The sequence below is a fragment of the Euprymna scolopes genome, chromosome 21, assembly GCF_053919585.1.
Source record: "Euprymna scolopes isolate OS-2025 chromosome 21, ASM5391958v1, whole genome shotgun sequence".
NCBI lineage: Eukaryota > Metazoa > Mollusca > Cephalopoda > Sepiida > Sepiolidae > Euprymna > Euprymna scolopes.
The window spans coordinates 19,401,613-19,421,174 of record NC_136502.1 but is presented as its reverse complement, the minus strand read 5'-3'; the positions used below and the strand labels follow the sequence as shown (position 1 = coordinate 19,421,174).

The 19,562-nt window shown below is 35.4% G+C and overlaps 2 protein-coding genes across 3 annotated transcripts in view; one reads left to right on the top strand and one right to left on the bottom strand.

The window, feature by feature from the left end:
• LOC145242046 (protocadherin beta-2-like) overlaps nt 1-19,562 on the bottom strand; it is a 186,107-nt gene that overhangs the window by 25,555 nt on the left and 140,990 nt on the right. Inside the window, exon 2 of one of the 2 annotated variants that reach the window (XM_080104937.1) lies at nt 5,377-7,857. In XM_080104937.1, the coding sequence (XP_079961063.1) occupies nt 5,377-7,788 (2,412 nt within the window). In that variant the 5' untranslated portion in view covers nt 7,789-7,857. Of the gene's footprint in view, nt 1-5,362; nt 7,858-19,562 lie in introns of both variants that reach the window. The other variant, XM_080104938.1, reaches the window with a different exon arrangement.
• LOC145243000 (uncharacterized) lies at nt 550-2,227 on the top strand. The gene has a single exon (XM_080106125.1). It carries the CDS (start codon nt 767-769, stop codon nt 1,751-1,753), a length of 987 nt encoding a protein of 328 aa, XP_079962251.1. The 5' UTR covers nt 550-766; the 3' UTR covers nt 1,754-2,227.

The following is a 19,562-nucleotide window of genomic DNA, read 5'->3' as shown; positions in this document are numbered from 1 at the left end:
ATCGTAGTAATCACTAGTAATGAAGATCTGATAAAGTGTCTTACTTAAGGGGGCCGTTCATCAGGAACTTGTTTATGTTGGACTTGAAGACATCCAAGTCGTGGTCAGGTGGGAAACAGGCAAACGGAAGAGAGTTCCACAGGCGTGCACTTCTAAGAAAGAAGCTTTCTTCATGGAATCTACGTTTTGATTAAGGCACACATAAAGAGTGGGGACAATTTTTGACAGTGGATTCAGCTAGACGGGTGTTTTTCGTGAAAGATTAGCGAGGGGGGACCAGAGATTGGAGTTCAGACGAACACCTGCCATGGAAATAACGATAAAACAAGGATAGGCTCGCAACGTCTCTTCTGTGGGAGAGAGGTTGCAGGGAAGAGAAAAGCCTGCCCAAAATGAATACGGTACTATGTAAGCAGGTATTCTCTGTTGATATCTGTATATGTTACTCCAGTTTCCCAGCATTTCAGATTATCAATGGACAATGTTTGGTGCCACTGCATTAGAAACGACGACTCAAATTCTATTCTCTATTTCTTTTCTTGGTACTCCTGCAGTATTTTACCCACCTATTTCACGATCTTTGCCGAGCGTTGATCGACATCCGTCGGAAAACGCCGGAACATGGCGAGCGGTACGATACTCTATCAGCCAATCAGGGCGCTTCAAACGAACGCGTAGCAGACGGATAATTTTCATTGAAATTAGCGTTTCATTTCAGTTAATTTATTGATTCATTTCAGCTACTCAATTTAATTGGAAAACAAAAATGAACCTAGGACTGCTGGAAACAACCTTAAACTCCACTGAAGCCGTCGTCGAGTTTTGCCAGGAAAGAAGCTTACTTCCTACATCGGTCGCCTGCCCAAAATGCCAGACACATTGCCAATTAAAAAAGAGGGAACAAGTAAAAGACGGCTTTGCGTGGAGGTGTAGGAATTCGCGTTGTCGTAGCTGGATTTCGCTGCGACACGGGGCTTTTTTCATGGCCTCCAAGCTGACTATAAAAGTTATCATAAAATTGATATATCTGTGGGCTTTTGAGATGGCAACAGAGAATAACGTCCGCCGGGAATGTGGGATATCATCATCTCACACTATAACCGACTGGAAGAACTTCCTACGGGACGTCTGCCTAGATTATTTACGCAGACATCCTAGGCAGATCGGAGGCCCAGGCCACAGAGTGGAGATAGACGAGTCTGTCTTCAACCGACGCAAACATAACGTCGGCAGACTCGTCGAACCGATCTGGGTTTTCGGCGGCTATGACCCCGCTGAGAAGGAGGGTTTCTTGGTAACGGTACCTAATAGAAACGCTGAAACCCTCCTTCCAATAATTAAAAAGTATATCTTGCCGGGGACAACGGTCGTGTCCGACTGTTGGAGAGCCTATAACAGAGTAGGGAGCGAAGGGTTTTCACATCTAACTGTTAATCATAGTCTCCATTTCGTGGATCCAATTACGAAGGCGACCACAAATCACGTCGAGCGGATGTGGAAAGAAGCCAAACAGAGAAACAAGCGAGAATGCGAATGCGGTACCAACCGGGAGCTGTTGGAAACATACTTAAGCGAATTTATGTGGAGACAAAAATTTGGACACAACCCTTTTGTCTCCATAATAAACCAAATCGCGGAAGGCTACCCGGTTGGGAAGGAGCTTCTTTCCACATCCTCTGAAAACCCTTTGCTCCCTACTTTGCCTCTACAGTCAGTAGAAAATCTTCCAGTCGGAACTAAAGATAAACATTGATTGTTCACCCCCCCCTTCAAACATTACTGAAGAAAAAAAAAAATAAATAAAAACTCGTTGTTTGTGTTTAATAACGTTTTGAAAAAAAAAAAATTAAAAAATAAAAAAATTTTGAACTGTTTATTACTGTTGCTTACCCCCCCCCAAAAAAAAAATCTATCGTAAAACAAAATGAAACCAAAAAAAAAAAAAAAATTTTTCAACAAAATAAATGTATTTTACTTTAAAAAAACTTACGGTAAGTGTTTGTGATTTATTTTATCCAAATTTTGTTTATTAATTTTATCCATTTTGTTGTGTGCTTGTAATATCTTTTCCTTGTTGCTAGTCACAGACTTTTAGCGTTCTTGCACCGTAAGTTCGAATTCTCGGCTTTCTTCGGCGTTAACGCCGAAGGCGTTCGTCAACGCTCGGCAAAGATCGTGAAATAGGTGGGTAAAATACTGCAGGAGTACCCTTTTCTTTTTTTTAACATCTTATTAAATGATTACTTTAGCTCTTGTACGGTTTGTCTTCATACCTAACACTTTTCATTCGGTTTTATTTGCGTTTTAGTGCTATGGCTATTATTATTGTTGTTGTTGCTAGTAGTATCAGCATCAATTATAATAGATATTTAAGCATGCAAATATACTCACAAAGATATTCACATAACCAAACACACACACTTTCACACAAGTGCGTATAATTTCTTTATAGATTTCCAATGTTCATTGTTCCAATGAAAATGTCTGCTGCAACAATAGGTGAACTTTTTTCTCTTTTGAGAATTTTTCGATGAAATAATTCCAATGAAATATATTCTAAAATGATTATTGAATAATTCCATTCTTTTTTTTTTCTCGATATTTTGGTAATTTTGATTTCTTTTACTTTTCAGCAAAATATTAACAAAAGCACCAATACTTAGAAAAGACAAAAATGTGTGTGTGTGTGTATATATATATATATATATATATATATATATATATATATATATATTTTATGTGTGCATATATGCTTACATACATATGTATAACTATGTATATATATAATTATATTTTATGTGTGTATATACTTACATATGTATAACTATATATATATATATATATATATATATATATATATATATATATAAGTATATATTTTTATGTATTCAAGCATATATATAATAATCATGGTAAGTTTTTTTATTCATAGAATTTAGTCCTGCGATACTTTATTGTGTTTATATAGCAGTCCTCAATAATAAATAGAGCTATATATTTAATATATTTTTAGTACTAACATTTTGATTATATATGTGCAAACATATTTCAGTAAAAACCATATTTTGGTTAAATGTTATCAGACTGGAAGCAAAATATAGTAGTTTTTATTTTCATATTGATAATCTGCCCTGATGATGCTTTACCAAAATATAGCTATAGCTTAAGCATGTCTGCACATATGTAGTCAAATATTTGAACAAATATATAAATAAATAACATTGTACTAAATAAATATATATACTACTTGCATTTACCTGGTGTTGTTGTGATCGAGTGATAAATGTCCAAAAATCTACTTTACTTTTCCTTTACTTTCTTTTTAAGTAACAAATTTGATTAATAATTCGTTTTTAATAGTATTCAATGTGTATTTATCCAAGTTATATGTATGCAATAACACAAAATTATGATCAATATGTAGTATCTGTTTTGCCTGCCGACCATCAACCCAGCCCTTTAGAGGGGAGATAGATTGATTATTGTATGTCACCTAAGGCGCACTTATTTGTAATACACTGCGTTTTCTTAGAAAGTTCCACAAACAAAGAAGGTAGTATGTATTATAAGTTGCAGAAGAAGTAAGGAATCAGCAACATTTAATCAGCTCTGCAAAATTTGAAAAAACAAAAAAAGTTCACTCTTTGATATAAATTAAGATGTTGTAAACTCCCGTAACAATATTTGGCTGCAGGTGCGTGAAAATGACATTAAAAACAGTAATTTTCACATATAGTTAAAGTAGGTGAAAACTTCCATTAAAAACGTATATCAAATCTGTTGCCAAGGCCGCTGGAAAAATGGTGGGATCTTTCTATCGATCCAGTAGATATCTCACTGCTGATGCTATTCTCTACCTATATAAGAGCCAGGTACGTCCAAGGATGGAATACTGTTGCCACATCTGGGCAGGAGCTGCTAGAAAGGACTTGTCCTGCCTTGATAGAGTTCAAAATAGACTTCGTAGCCTCGTAGGAGATGTCCTTTTCTCCTCCTTGCAACCTCTATCTCACAGAAGAGATGTTGCGAGTTTGTCTCTGATGTATCGTTATTTTCATGGAAAGTGTTCAACTGAGCTTCAATCTATGGTCCCCCCTCGCCAAACTTTCACAAGAAATACTCGTCTAGCTGTAAACACTATCAATAATTCCCCCCACTCTTTATCTGTGCCTAAACCTAAACGTAGATTCCATGAACAAAGCTTCTTTCTTAGAACTGCACGCCTGTGGAATTGTCTTCCATTTTCCTGCTTTCCGGCTGACTACAATATGGTTGTGTTCAAGTCTAAAGTAAATAAGTTCTTGATGAGCCGTTCCATATAAGTTATTAAATTTACCAAATTTTCATTACTAATGATTACTATATTGACCAATTTCTACTGTACACTCTTTAACCCTTATCCTTGAGTGGCCTCTGGGCCTTGATAATGTGGTGATGCCTTTGTAAAAAAAAAAAAAAAAAAAAATTAATGTTTAGAATTAAGACTTTGCAGCAAAATATAAAGTCATATAAGAAAATATATGACAAAAAAAAAGTTACAGATTTCCTGCCATTGAGAAAATAGACGTCAAAGTGATTGGACATGTTTTGGAGTCTTCATTCATCTTACATGGGTTGAAAAGGGATGATGCAGTTCATTTTGATGTACTTGCTAAAAATTGCTGGAAGTACTAAATCAAATTCCAGAGAAAATAATGGAGTTATATGTTGTTCTTTTTAATTGCTTCCATGACTCCAGCATTTCTAAATTAAGATTTTATGACAGCAACATCTTGACCACACTGCTATATGGAAGTGAAACTTCGCATCTCAAAATCAGAGAAGAAATTAAATGTATTTGAATCTGAATGTTTTAGAATGATTCTATGGATCGAATCAGGCGATCAAATTAACAACCAAAATGTCAAAATGCACTAACCAGCAGGTGGTATCGTCAGTAATCTGCAAACGACGTCTAAGTTGGCTTGTACATATTCTAAGATTGGCCTCAGAGAAAATTCTCTACCAAGTGCTCCAATGGATCACTGATGGGAAAAGAGGAGGAGGAGGAGGAATACGAAAAATAAACTTAAAGTAGATAACCAAGAGAGATTTGATTGGAACGGAAAGAAGCTGGAGGGACGCTGTGGATCTGGCTTCAGGTCGAGAGTGATGGTATACTTTGACTTTGAATTCCTATATCTAAGTAAGCCTAAACTTTTTCTTAATAGTATCGACCCTGGGAAACATTACTTCAAAAGGAATATCATTATTAAAAGTTAATTATACAAATTAATGAAGAAATCACTGTGGAATTTCCACAGGTTCCACTAGGTTTTATTATTCTCATGAATATAAAAAAGGAGCTTTTAAAATACTCTACCTGGCAGCCCTTACCTGCTGCGGCATTTCATTTGATGAATGCGGTTTTAGTGCCGACATCGTGCCCCTTTGCCTATTGTCAAATTCATGTCCTTGGGGTGAGCCTCTCCTGGAATCCTCAAGGTGAAAATTTCTATCACCGTCTGGATCAGAGCCTTTTGAAGACATCACATCAATCCAAGTGTTCCCTTGATATGACGGGCACATAAGGTGCCTCTGTTCACTCACGCATCTCTCTGTGGGGTTCCCACCACCAATGTGAGGAGTGCTTCTCCGCCGGTGGCAGCATCGGAGAATGCATATCGAGAGAGAAGCAGTAATGATTACGGAAAGCGTCACAGATGCCAAAGTGATAATGACCACAAGGTTGAGATGGATCTTATCCTCGGTTTTTATATGCACAGCGTTTAGCATTTCAGAAGTTTTGTTACTTACAGTCAAGGTGAGAAATATGACGGTCTTTGCCGACTGGACAGGGCTGCCACTATCTTTGACCAGAAACTCAAGCTCATATGTCCCAGAATCCTGTTGGTTTAAAACGCGGGTGAACGACAAAAGACCCGTGTAGTGGTTGATAGTGAAAAGTTGTTTTTCGTTACCTGCAGTGATATCATATCTGAGAAAGGCATTCTCTCGACTGTCAATATCGGATGCCTTCAAAACGGTTACATTGTTCGTGTGGTGAGGGTAATAAACAATGTCCATTGTAAAAGGGTTAATACTTGGGAATATGAAATAAGGTGCATTATCGTTTTTGTCTCTGACTTCAACAATGATATTCACAGTGTTGTTCAGTGGTGGTATGCCATTGTCCTGTACGATCACCTGGAATTTATAGACCTTCTGTAACTCATGATCCAATGATGTCGTCGTGGATATGAAGCCATAATCTGTGATTTTGAAAGGTAAAAAATGTTTGCTGTGAGTTATCAAAGAATAAGTCAGCTTACCCCCGGGCCCTAAATCCGGATCTGTTGCATTGATGGAACCTACATGATGCTTGGATTCCTGATTTTCATACATTAAGAATTTAAATGTCTCTTTCGGAAACTGTGGCTGGACGTCATTCACATCAGTCACCTGAACAGAGAATTTCTTCTCACTGTGAAGTGGAGGTGACCCTTTGTCCTGACAGTTGATGATAATGTCATGATGATCTTCCGTTTCTCGGTCTAGTTGGTTCTTTACTGTCACCTTGTATTTCTTTGGACCCAGTCTCTGAAGTTGGAACTTGTCGTGGTGTAGGTCACAGTGGATTTCTCCATTCTGTCCGACATCATGGTCAGTTACTTTCACATAGGCAATAAAACTGCTCACCTCAATGTCCTCAGAAATTGACGTTACATCTTCACTTGATGAAAATACATAATTCACTTCTATTTTTGGAATGTTATTCTGTTGGTTGATGACATTAACCACGACAATAGCCAAAGAGCTTAGCGGAAGATCTCCCTTATCTGTGGCTTTCACGTACAATGTATAAGTCGATTTTTGCCCAGATTCAAACTTCTTTTGGAGGAAAATTTGCCCAGTTTTTTCATTGATCTTAAAGTGTGTTTGTGCCAGTTGCTTGGTTTTTGTACTAAGCTGGTAAACAATTTCACCATTTTTCCCTAAATCCAAATCCGTTGCTGTTAAAATAACAACAGGTTCCTTTGGATCATAGTCACTGTAAATAGAGACGTTATAAACATTCTGTGAAAAAACAGGGAAATTATCATTGACGTCAGTCACTAAGATGTGGACGTCTAAAATGCTCTGTTTTGAAGGTGATCCACCATCTTTCGCAATTACTTGAATTTTGTAACTATCTTTCGTCTCTCTGTCTAGTCTTTCTTCCAGATTTATGGCTAACTGTGACGTTCCATCCACACTCTTGGAGACAAAAAGTGAGAACGGTTCCTTAATGATTTTTTTCAGTTGATAAGTAATTTTTGAATTAAGCATACCAACATCTTTATCTATGGCATTCGGTATCAGAACTTTGGTACCTTTAACTACATCTTCCTCGAATTCTATATGGACCTGTTTCTGGAGAAACTCTGGTTGGTGGTCGTTCACGTCTTGGATAATGATCTTAATCTCAAGCAGTTTAATAAATGAAGTACCTTTCCGAACGGCAACATCCATCATTTCAAAACATTCTACATTACGGGAGCATAAGGATTCGGCATCAATGGTCTGAGTTGTGTAGATTTTTCCTGTTTCCTTGGAAACCCGGAAAAATTGTGACGTACCACTTGTCCCCTGTTTCAGATGACTGAATGTAATCATTTTGTGATCCTTTAGTTGCAAATTATCCATTGAATGGGTGTCTGCAGCAATGTCTCCGACATATGTTCTCGGACTCTTCCTCTCCTGTACATAGTATACCAAATCGACACACAAACACACGGGAAGAATGCTAATTAGTGCTAACAACATCATATTCCGGTTAAGTCAGGGTATCATGAAGAAAGATAAGATCCATTTAGAGGAGTGAGACTGCCATCGTGTCTGAAATAAAAATAAATAAATAAACTGGGTTAGAAACAGAAATGTAAGTAAAAAACAAAAGAATGACACATACACATATTTTGAATGAACACACATATAAATATATATTTTGAAAGAGCACACATATAGATATATATTTTGAATGAGCACACATATACATGTATATTTTTTTTGAAATATCTACTGGAGAGTTTGAAGTCATGACAAGAGAAGATGGAATTATCTACTAACCATGCTGGAGTGTCTTAGGTCTCTTAGTGAAAAAGCTTGTCAGGACAGCCTGACGAGGATACTTTACCCTGACCAAATATCCACAATAACATGAGTAGTTGGGGATGGAAAATTAGTGTTTAGTGAACACTCGGGTATCTATGTATCTCATAAAGGAATCAAATGTTAGCCCCAGAAAGAGGGCCCTTGATTACTGAGAAGTTGCTGAAATAAAATGAAAATAAAATATTATATATATATATATATATATATATATATATATATATATTCATTCATTCATTCATTCATTCAAGTGATGTCTTGCCGGTACAGGCATTGACGGCTATAACTCTCCATCTGTTCCTCTCCCTCAAGGCATTCATGAATTCATTGTTGCTCATCATACTGGACGATTGTTCTGACTATTGAATCCAAAGAAATCTTCTGCTCAGCACAACGAGATACGAAATTATAAACAGAATTATTCCTGATTGCTTCCGTATTACATCAGTCACCCGTTTTCCATGATCTCATGTTACTTTGATCAGGGAGAGGGGGGGGGCTGAAGTAGGTTCTTGACGTTGCCCAAAGGTCTCTCACAGACCAGTGGAGGGAAGGATGCACCTTATTTTTCCTTTGACAGTAGTGTTGTCATACTACCCGCCACCTATATATATATATATATATATATATATATATATATATATATATATATATATATATATATAACAGACTGTTTTGCTGTATCATAGATCTTTATTGTGGCTAGATGCTGTATATTGTAGAGGAGAATCTTCAATTGAACACTCTGATATCTATGTATTTCATGCTGACATCAAAGGTTATGCCCAGAAGGGGACCTCTTGATTTATGAAAACACTGAAGCAGAATGAAAATGAGAGAAAATATGGGACTTTTTCCAAACAAACTACACATCTATAATATAAAGGGGAAAAAACTGTTTAAATGTATGTATGTATGTATGTATGTATATTTGTCCGAATCAAACGTAGACACAATCCAACTGTCATGTATTAAAGACGCTTACAGTTTTTTTTTGTTTTTTAAATAAAAAGTTTGGTTGAGACTCACACTTCTGCAGTAGAAAATAATGATGTGGACAATTTCACACATTATTTCACAAATAAATAAAAATCAGACGTCGATTTTATTTGTGAAAAATTGACCACATCATCATCATTTTTAACTGCAGAAGTGTGAGTCTCAACCAAACTTTTTATTTTAAAAAAAAAAAAATTGTAAGCGTTTTTAATACATAACAGTTGGATTGTGTTTTCGTTTGATTCGGACGTCGATTTTATTTGTGAAATAATGTGTGAAATTGTCCACATTATCATTATCTACTGCAGAAGTGTTAGTCTTATAGACAAACTTTTTATGTAAAAATAAGAACAAGATGAAAATCCGTACTATTTTATTATTTTTTTGTCAAACTCATTTAATCGTGCCCATCACCATCATCGTCGTCCTGATCATTGAGTATTTAAGACTTTTGGAATGTTCCTTCATGTTTATTATGTGTACACATATATATGCGTATATGTGTGCTTCTACGTGTGTATGTTTGCATGTGTGTACACATGCATAAGTATGTTGGCATACATCTGTATGTATGCATGTGTTTATTTCTATGTGTGTGTGGGGTGGAGAGGACTCCAGTAAACCGTGGTGAAGGCAACCCCTCGAGGAGAAGCAAATCTCTGATTAAAAAAAAAACGCAAAGCGGGAGACCAGTACCCGCATTAAGCTGGTCTGCAGTTTGACTTGTTGCTGGCTATCTTGCTCTTGCTTATTGCTGGATCTCAACATTTTGAATGGAGAGAGAGATTTAGCTGTCATACAAAGCTAAAACTCGGTAACATCATCTTTGTATAGATACTCCCTCAGGCATTTGTCTATAAAAAAAAATAGTCCTGTGGCAATAAAAAAAGCTGTGACGTGTGTAGGCCTGAAATGCTGGATGCATGTAATAATTGATCTGCCATCATTATATGCATCTATGTATATATGTATGTATATGTGTATGTATATTTATATATATGTCAGGTCATGTCATATGCTACTGGTACCATGTAACCCAGTACTACCTGCCTCATGGTCGGGTCACCGGCGACTAAACTGGTTTCCCCACCAGACTTGTTTGGTGAGGAGGGCGGCTAGTCTCCCTGAAGGATTAAAAACAAGACCTTCCAAAGGGCGAATGAACTCTTTTTCTGGGTCAACGGCTAACTAGCACCATGTATATTTGTGTGTGTGTATATGTGTATTGGGGTGGAGAGGGCTCCCGTAAGCCGTGGTGAAGGCAACCTTTCTAGGAGAAGCAAATCTCTTATTTAAAAAACCATAAAGCGGAAGACCAGTACTCGCATTAAGCTGGTCTGCAGTTTAATTTATTGCTAGCTACCTTGCTCTTGCTTGTTGCTGGATCTCAACATTTGGAACCGTGAGAGAGACTTAGCTGTTGTACAAAGCTAAGACTCTGTAACATCATATTTGTATAGATACTCCCTCAGACAATTGGGCTCATGGATTTTAAATGTGTGAGGGAGTGGCACTCATCTGACAAGACGTTGCAATCATCATATTTATATATGTACATGTGTGTTTGTATATGTATTTATATCTATGTGTATATGTATGCATATGTGTATGTGTGTATATATGTTTGTGTGTGTATGTATATACATTTATATATTTTGTATGCATATATGTGTATATATGCGTATATGTGTTTATGTGTATGTATGCACATATATGTGTATGTGTATGTATGCATGTATGTATATGTATGTGTATATGTGCATGTATATGTGTATGTGTATATGTGCATGTATGTGTGTATGTGTATGAATGCATATATATGTATGTGTATGTATATGTAGGTAAGTGTATGTGTATATGTGCATATGTGTACATATATGTATGTGTATGTGTAAGTATATGTGTGTATGTATTTGTATATGTGTGTGTATATGTGGATGTATATGTATGTATATGTGTATGTATGCATGTGGGTATGTATATGTATGTACGTGTATTATGCATTGTGTATGTATATAGCTATATATGTGCATATGTTTATAGATATGTATGTATGTATGTGTATATATGTATGTATATATATTATGTCAAGTTATGTCATGTCATATGCTACTGGTACCATGTAACCCAGTACTACCTGCTTCATGGTCGGGTCACCAGCGACTAAACTGGTACCCCCACCAGACTTGTTTGGTGAGAAGGGTAGCTAGTCTCCCTGAAGGATTAAAAACAAGACCTTCCAAAGGGCGAATGAACCCTTTTTGGGGATCAACGGCCAACTAGCGCCATGTGTGTTTGTGTGTATGTGTGTGTTGGGGTGGAGAGGACTCTTGTAAGCCGTGGTGAAGGCAACCTTTCTAGGAGAAGCAAATATCTTATTTAAAAAACCATAAAGCGGAAGACCAGTACCCGCATTAAGCTGGTCTGCAATTTAACTTGTTGCTGGCTATCTTGCTTTTGTTTGTTGCTGGCTCTCAACATTTTGAACCGAGAGAGAGACTTAGCTGTCGTACAAAGCTAAGACTCTGTAACATCATCTGTGTATAGATACTCCCTCAGGCATTTGTCTATAAAAGTGGTCCTGTGGCGATGGAAAAGTTGAAATACTGGAAGCATGTAATAATTGATCTCAGTGACCATCTTCAGTATCATGCCTGCTTGAGCGTGTGAATTCAACAATAGGACTAAAAAAAAAAGTCATTTTTGGGCTCATGGACTTTAAGTGTCTGAGGGAGTGGCAATCGTCTGACAAGACGTTGCAATCATCATATTGCATATGTATGTATGCATGTATATATTTATATGTATGCATGCCAATGACCATCTTGTGTATGTTTGCACGTGTGTATGTATGCATATGTATTTGTATGTGTGCGTATTGTGTATGTATGTATGTATGTATATATGTGTGTGATATGTATGTATATGTACATATTTATGTGTGCATGCGTGTATATATATGTATGTATACCAATGACCGTCTTCAGTGTCATGTCTGCTTGCGCATGTGAATTCGCCTCCAGGACTAAATAAGTCATTTTCGGCTCATGAACTTTCAGTGTCTGAGGGAGTTGCACTCGTCTGACAAGACGTAGCAATCATCATGTATATTTGTAGGTCTGCCTAAAACTTTCCACAGAGGCGAGGAATTTGTATGGGATCATTATCGTTTTGAAGCTCGACCCTTTGGACGATAAAGATTGAAAAATTGGCAAAAAACATTAACTCCTTCACCCTCAACTGGGCACTTTTCTACATGGAGAGGTAGTAAAAACTGGTTCCTTCATGACAATTTAGCCAAACACACATGTGCAAAAAACATTCTTTTTTGTGAATTAGTTTAAATTTAAAAAAAAACAAACTACCTAACTTCGCTCACACGATCATAGACCAGTCGTTATAGTGGCAGCGTTCTTATTTTAAGATTGCACGTTCGAGCCAAGATATCAGATAACTTTTATTTTTTCGATTTTTAAAGTTTTAATACTGAAACAGAGGTTATTTCTGCCATTTTTACGTTCATTTTTTTTCCATCATGTTCGATTTTTTTTTGTTTTTGTTTTCCAATTTTTTTAAAGATGTTTTAACATTTAAACAGGTTTATTTATGCCATTTCTTTTTCGTTCGCTTGTTCTTTATTTTGCATCACGTTCGCTGTTTTTTGTTTATTTGTTTATTTGTTTGTTTGTTTTGTTTTTGTTTTTCCGATTTAAAAAAAAGTTATAATATTTAAGCAGGGTTATTATGTTCTTTATTTTCCATTTTGTTTTAATTTATCTCCCACACCTTACCACACCCGGGCAACGCCGGATACCCCTGCTACTCTATAATATAAATCTCACCTGTCTGTTTAAATGTACGTATGTATGTATGTATGTTTGTATGTCTGCCTTAAACTTTTAAAAGACGCATCAGAACGTGACGAAACCGGTATCATTTTAAGCCTATAACTTTCGGATGACAAATATCGAAAAATTGGCCAAAATTATTAACTCGTTCACCCTCAACAGAGCACTTTTCTACAAGGAGGGGTCGCTTTTTTTTCAGATATTTTCGAAAGTCATCCGCTCTTTTCGATTGACTAGCCTTAATTTTGACGCTCGCCATTTCCAGTTTTGTGATGGACGCAACAGCAAAGATGTCACTTGTTTTTCACATTCTTTTCCTACTTTGCAGTAGGGGTTCGAGCCTGCTACAATTTTTTTTTTTTTTTTTGCTCAACACACACCTCCAAACACCTAGACAACACCGGGCACCTAGTCTAGTCAATAATAAAATCTGATTCTTTGATGTTTTTACTGATACCTTTAATACGTTTAGCACTTCTACTTATGAATAGGTGGTGGGATTACTGTCAAAGGAAAAATAAGATGCCTCTTTTCCTCTGCTAGTCTGTGAGAGACCCTTGGGCATGGTCGGGAACCCACCAACCATCAAAGAATAACAGGAAAGATTATTGGTAAAAAAAAGCAGAGGACGACAGTGAGAAACATACGTTGATAGTCTGAATACCTGGGTAACACCAAAAATGATGAGCAACAATGAATTCATGAATGCTTCGTGGGAGAAAGATTGATAGATAGATGGAGAGCCATAACCGTCAATGCCTGTAACAGGCATGATACCACTTGAGCTTATAAAAAAACAACTAGCTTAAATTATAGTCTTTTAAATTTAAAGAGCGTATACCCCCCCACCGTTGCAACAATGCGATTGTTGAAAACCTACTAAACTGTATGAAACTAATCTTCTGCACTAAAAAAACATTACTTATTGAATTAAAAAACATACATAAGTTCTTATTAATAACAAATTCTGTAATTATACTCTTGATTAACAAATGAAATTAATGATTCAAAACTTTAAAAATACTACAACAAATAATAATAATAATAATAATAATAATAATAATAGGACATGGACATACAGACAGACAAACCTATCCAAGCAAGAAGACCAGATGTCGTAATAATTAACAAGAAAGAATTATCCTGTCAAATCATAGACTTTGCTGTCCCAGCTGAGCACAGGGTGAGCATGAAAGAAAAGGAGAAACGAAGCAAATACACAGAACTAGCCAGAGAGTTAAAAGGGATTTGGATGATGAAGAAAATCAAAATAATACCGATAATAGTAGGAGCACTTGAATGTGGAGAATAATGCAAGAATGCGGAGAATAATACAAGAAGACAATATAACGAATAAGCGTTACAGGGAATGAAGAACACCGAAGCTGCATATATACAAGTTCTACACCCCCATCATGCATCCCCTTCCTATTGTCTCATCACCGTTCCCCCAATAGAAAAGTGATACCAAAGAGCCGAGAAGGGTCAAGGAGGATGGAAAGACTGAGGAGAGAGCGCTGACCAGACCTCCGCTGGACAAGCGTGAAGAGAACTGGGGCCTTGGGGAGGCTTAGTGTCACTCAAATTCCAGTATAAACCAATAGTCACTGCCAGCGAGAAATCGATGGTAAATGGCTGTTGCGATGACGCAAATTTATTTGCAAATGCTATCAAAGGAGGTGGAGAGAGCTGGACGTCTGGGGAGACTTGTTGTTTCTCAGCTTCCAGAGAACACCACAGGTTTCCAATCAGATCGGTTGTTGACTTGGTGAAAGCTCAATGTGTGCCAATAATAATATCCTGTTGTAATCAAATGAAACCAAACTTCATACTAGAAAAAAGCCATAAAAATATTGTACAAACATACATATCCTCAACTGACAATAATAATAAAATTAGTTATTTTCTGTAAAACAAATAAGACCCAAAATCTTATGTAATATGCATTTTTTATATTTAGTTATCTTCGTATTATCGACAAGCATAATTAAATATTAATGGTTGAAACACATGCACACAAATAAACACACATAACTGCATACATATACATGTATACACACACACACACACACACACACACACACACACACGCATATATATAACCATCATTTTCTTTTCTTTTCTTTTTTTCTCAAAATGCGTATGCTTTTATATCTACCTTGCATTGTCAGACTTTATATGGCAAGACATATATGCTCTATAACACAATGATTTAAGCAAACTCCACATCATTATCTCTAACTCTACTCTCTCTCTCTCTCTTACTCTCTCTCTCTCTCTCTCTCTCTCTATATATATATATATATATATATATATATATATATATATATATACTAGCAGGCTGCCAGGCGTTGCCCGGGGAATATTTCATTTTTGTCCTCCATACATAATGCCATACATAGCGTCATCTCTAGCACATATGTGTTTATACATACACAATAATATGATATCATCCATGATGTCATTGTGAACAAACAAACAGTAAAACGGAATATATATATATTTATATACATATATATATATATATATATATATATATATATATATATAAGTTGCCTGAAAATAAGGACAGCATAGAAATAAGACATCGGTGATAATCCATCTGATATAGCTATCTATAGTCGATTCCAGATGATTTATAAAACTTTGTCCTATACGAACTCTACGAATTATTGGCAATGTTGTAGAAAAAGGTTTTGATCAATAATAACCAATGCGGTTCATCGGATCTTTGTCTCAAGAGCATCCTTGCAACAACTTTTAAAGAACATGATCTTATTCTACTGGTGTGATTACTTCAAGAGATATAATCTATAGACTAAAAACGAAAAGTGGATTATAAGGGCCAAAATTTTGAGGTCAACTTTTGGTCTTATTTGATTCCATGTCTTTGATTCTCCATCGGAACAAACTTTATTAATTAATCCCTGTTCTTTAATTCAACATCTGTAATTCAAATTCACTTTCTCTTCTCCATCGAGTGAAAAAGTGCAACCCTTTTAAAAGCCACTGAATTATATTTCCTAAGTAAAAATGACGTTTATGAATTTTTTTATATGAGAATTGATTATTCATATTTTTTGGATTCTTTGAACTACTGTTATCATCTTGAGTGTTATTTTCACAACGTTTCGGTCGATGTAACCTCCAACCTTCTTCAGGGGTATCTTGTCGAACTCTGGAATCTGCATTGAATTTCAAATAGAACCATTTATTAATCCACAAGGGTGGCATGCTCTCGTCCCATCAGCCATGACTTAGTAGACGTCCTAAGTAATTTGCTATTGTATTTTGAGTGTTACCAGCACTGAGGATTGAACCCTCAACCTCCCAAAGAATGTAACTTTACAACTGAATTTTAACAAGTATTTTATCCACTATACCACGTGACCTTACGTTGTGAACATAACACTCAAGATGAGGACAATAGTTTGAAGAATCCAAATAATACGAATTTTAAATAACTCTGCAAGAATTATGGCATATGTCCGCCTCCTAAATAAACGATCAAATTTGCAAGTGGTTTCGCATTGTGACGAATTTATGACGTTTTTATTGCTGTCTCTTAATGGTGTTCTGCATTTAATAAAGTACTTTCTCAAGTGTTAATATTCACATAATTCTGCAGTTAGATGGCAGCCAAACTAAGACAAATCTAGCAGACATTTTGCAGATGTTGCCAAAGCCACATTTTATTAAGCCACAAGAGTTACATGTTTGAATGTTGTGAATCCATTTGACACTAGTGATTGTGTCATTCTATTTAAAATGTAGTGAAACTCTTTATAAAATCCAAAAGGCACCTACGTAAGACTGCATGATCTGAAGCACTCCCATAACTGGCACTCTAACATCTCATGTGAGCCTACAGTCGAAAATATAAAAGTTTATTCTTTATCTACTAAAAAAGAAATTCTAAAAATAGTATGCTTATAGCATCATCGATTCTTGGGACAAGAGCCTGTTGCGATTCAGATCAAGTTAATTTTGTATTCGGTACAAGTAAATACAATTTGTGTCAGAATTTGATATTTTAGAATTGGAGTTTTTGCAAGAATAAACTCTTAAAATTATACATCTATATTTGGTCTTTCAAATTAGGACATATTCCTTATATGGCAATGTTGCCGGTTGACTATTTCTGTTAAATTTCATTTAATGTAAAAGTTGATATTTTAGTATTTTATCGTTTGTATATTAAATAAATCTTTTAAATATTGTACTTATTCCATGAGCCATTCTTTAGATATGGCATGCTCACATACCTGAGAGTTCTTTGTTTAAACTCCTCAACTTAAAATTCACAGGCAACATGAATTAGAACAAATATATTGATAAGTTTGCTGCAAAGAAGATGGGCTTCCTCTACCGTGCTAGAAAATTACACTCAAGGGTATCCTGTATTTCTACAAAACTGCTATTTGTCTATGCACGGAGCATTGTTGTCACATCTGGGCTGGTGTATCCACCCCTAGTCTCTCCCTCTTAAACAAGGTCCCAAAAGAGTCTCCACTCTGTCAGCCAAACTCCAATCCCTGTCCCATCGCTTCACTGTTGCATCCTTGTACCTATTTTACAAGTATTTTAATTGAATGTGCCTTGGCAAACTTGTAGCATTTATGTCCCCTCGACATAAATACCCCCCTGATTAATCTGACAAGCAGCAAAATCTCACCCTTCACTCTAGAGATCCCTAGATGTCGGAAAGCCTTCTACTCTGATAGTTTATTCCCCAGAATTGCTAAACTTTGGAATTCCCTCCCGGTCTGCTATTTTCCTAACTGTACTAACAAGCAGAAGTTTAATTATAATGTGAACGGACATCTCGTTGTTTAATTCTCTACATAGTGTCCCTATAGATGGATATAGTCATAAATAGTAGCCCTTTACTTCTAAGTAGCACTTGTTTGGGGTGAATAAGAGTAGATAAATATATATATATATATATATATATATATATATATATGCATATTTCTGTCGTATTTCACATTTTATTTATACCAATCTTTAATTTATTAAGCTCAATGTAATTACAGAGCATATAACAAATAAATGACAAACCTATATATTCCATATTTTTAATGTTGACCATCTTACAATTCATTTCTTTAAGTACATTGCCATTCACAATTCATTTACACTTCCTCCCTTAGAGGAAGCCAGTTCAACCTGCCTAGAATGAATACCATAGATTAACAACAATGTATCTATATAGGTAGATATAGCAAGAAATTTTGGTATATTCTATATTCATTGATTAATCTAATTTATGGGAAAATACTTCAAATCAACATTTAGAACATTTTTTACAAAAAAAAAAAGCGTCTGCTTAATAACAGCATAAATACCAGATTTAAAAATGGCGCTCATTTTATAGCGGCCTCAAGCTGTTTTGTTGACAATAATCAGATTTTAATCCAAGGAAGATCATAAAAAAAACAAGGCAAACTTGTGAAAATAAAATGAAATGTCACAACTAATTTCTAAAAGAATTGTTTAAAACGTCTCAGTAGATGTTACGATGAATTGGAACATTATTAATTCCCACAGGATATTGAAAAATTGATTAATTTAAGGCACCGTCTGAAGACTGCAAATTTCATGAAAATGGACATATGATGATTAGTACATATTATTTACTATAAGTTTTAAAAATGTATTTAAATGAGTTTACCGTATTTTACGACCGGGCAATGCCGGACAGTCTGCTAGTTTATATATAAATGTTTGTTTATTGATATAAATTTACAAGTTAAATTTAATTAGTACAATATCGTTTGGTGATGAAAGTATAAATTGAAGCAAATTATATGATTAGATGTATTTGTTGTTCAAGTCAGGTTCTGTTGATATTCATGGCGACGAATATAAACGTTTAATAAAGAAGAAAAAGTAAAGAAAGAGGTCAAGATTTTTAACTGAAACAGGGATCTTTAGATTTATAATTAAGGATGTCTTTCACTGAGCTATTTTGTATTACTTGGGAGATACAGAGAGTGAAATAGAACAGTTATGGATGTTTTGTTTCTTTCGAAAAAGAGAAACAGCATTATTAGTGCTGCTGTTAACTAGCAAGTAACTATCTATCATCTCTATCTGTAAACGCCATATTAGTTGTTTTTTTTTAAGTCGGCCATTTTCTCATTTCCCAATCAAAATATCTTTACTTTAACCAATTATTTTATGAAAGGAATTAAATCGAAATAGTTTTCCTTTTAAAAACATGCTGTAAGGATCCACCAAATAGAGTAATGAAATAGAATCAAATATTGATTTTGTAAGGAGAAACCTATCCATGACCAGATCTAAGAAATATAGCAGTTTCATTTTATTGCATACTAGCTGTCCTGAGTCGGCATTGCCTGGATGTATTTATCGCATTGCCATAGAAAATTGAAGCGGCCAAGATTATTATTATTATTATTATTATTATTATTATTATTATTATTATTATTATTATTATTATTATTGATGATGATGATGATGATGATGATGATGATGATGATAATAATAATAATAATAATAATTTAGGATATCTAGTGGTATAAATTTTACTCTCCTCTCCTCCACAAAATAGCAGTTATA

Excerpts from the sequence above, each read along its gene's own strand:
- LOC145243000 (XM_080106125.1), top strand. The coding sequence starts at position 767 with ATGAACCTAGGACTGCTGGAAACAACCTTAAACTCCACTGAAGCCGTC.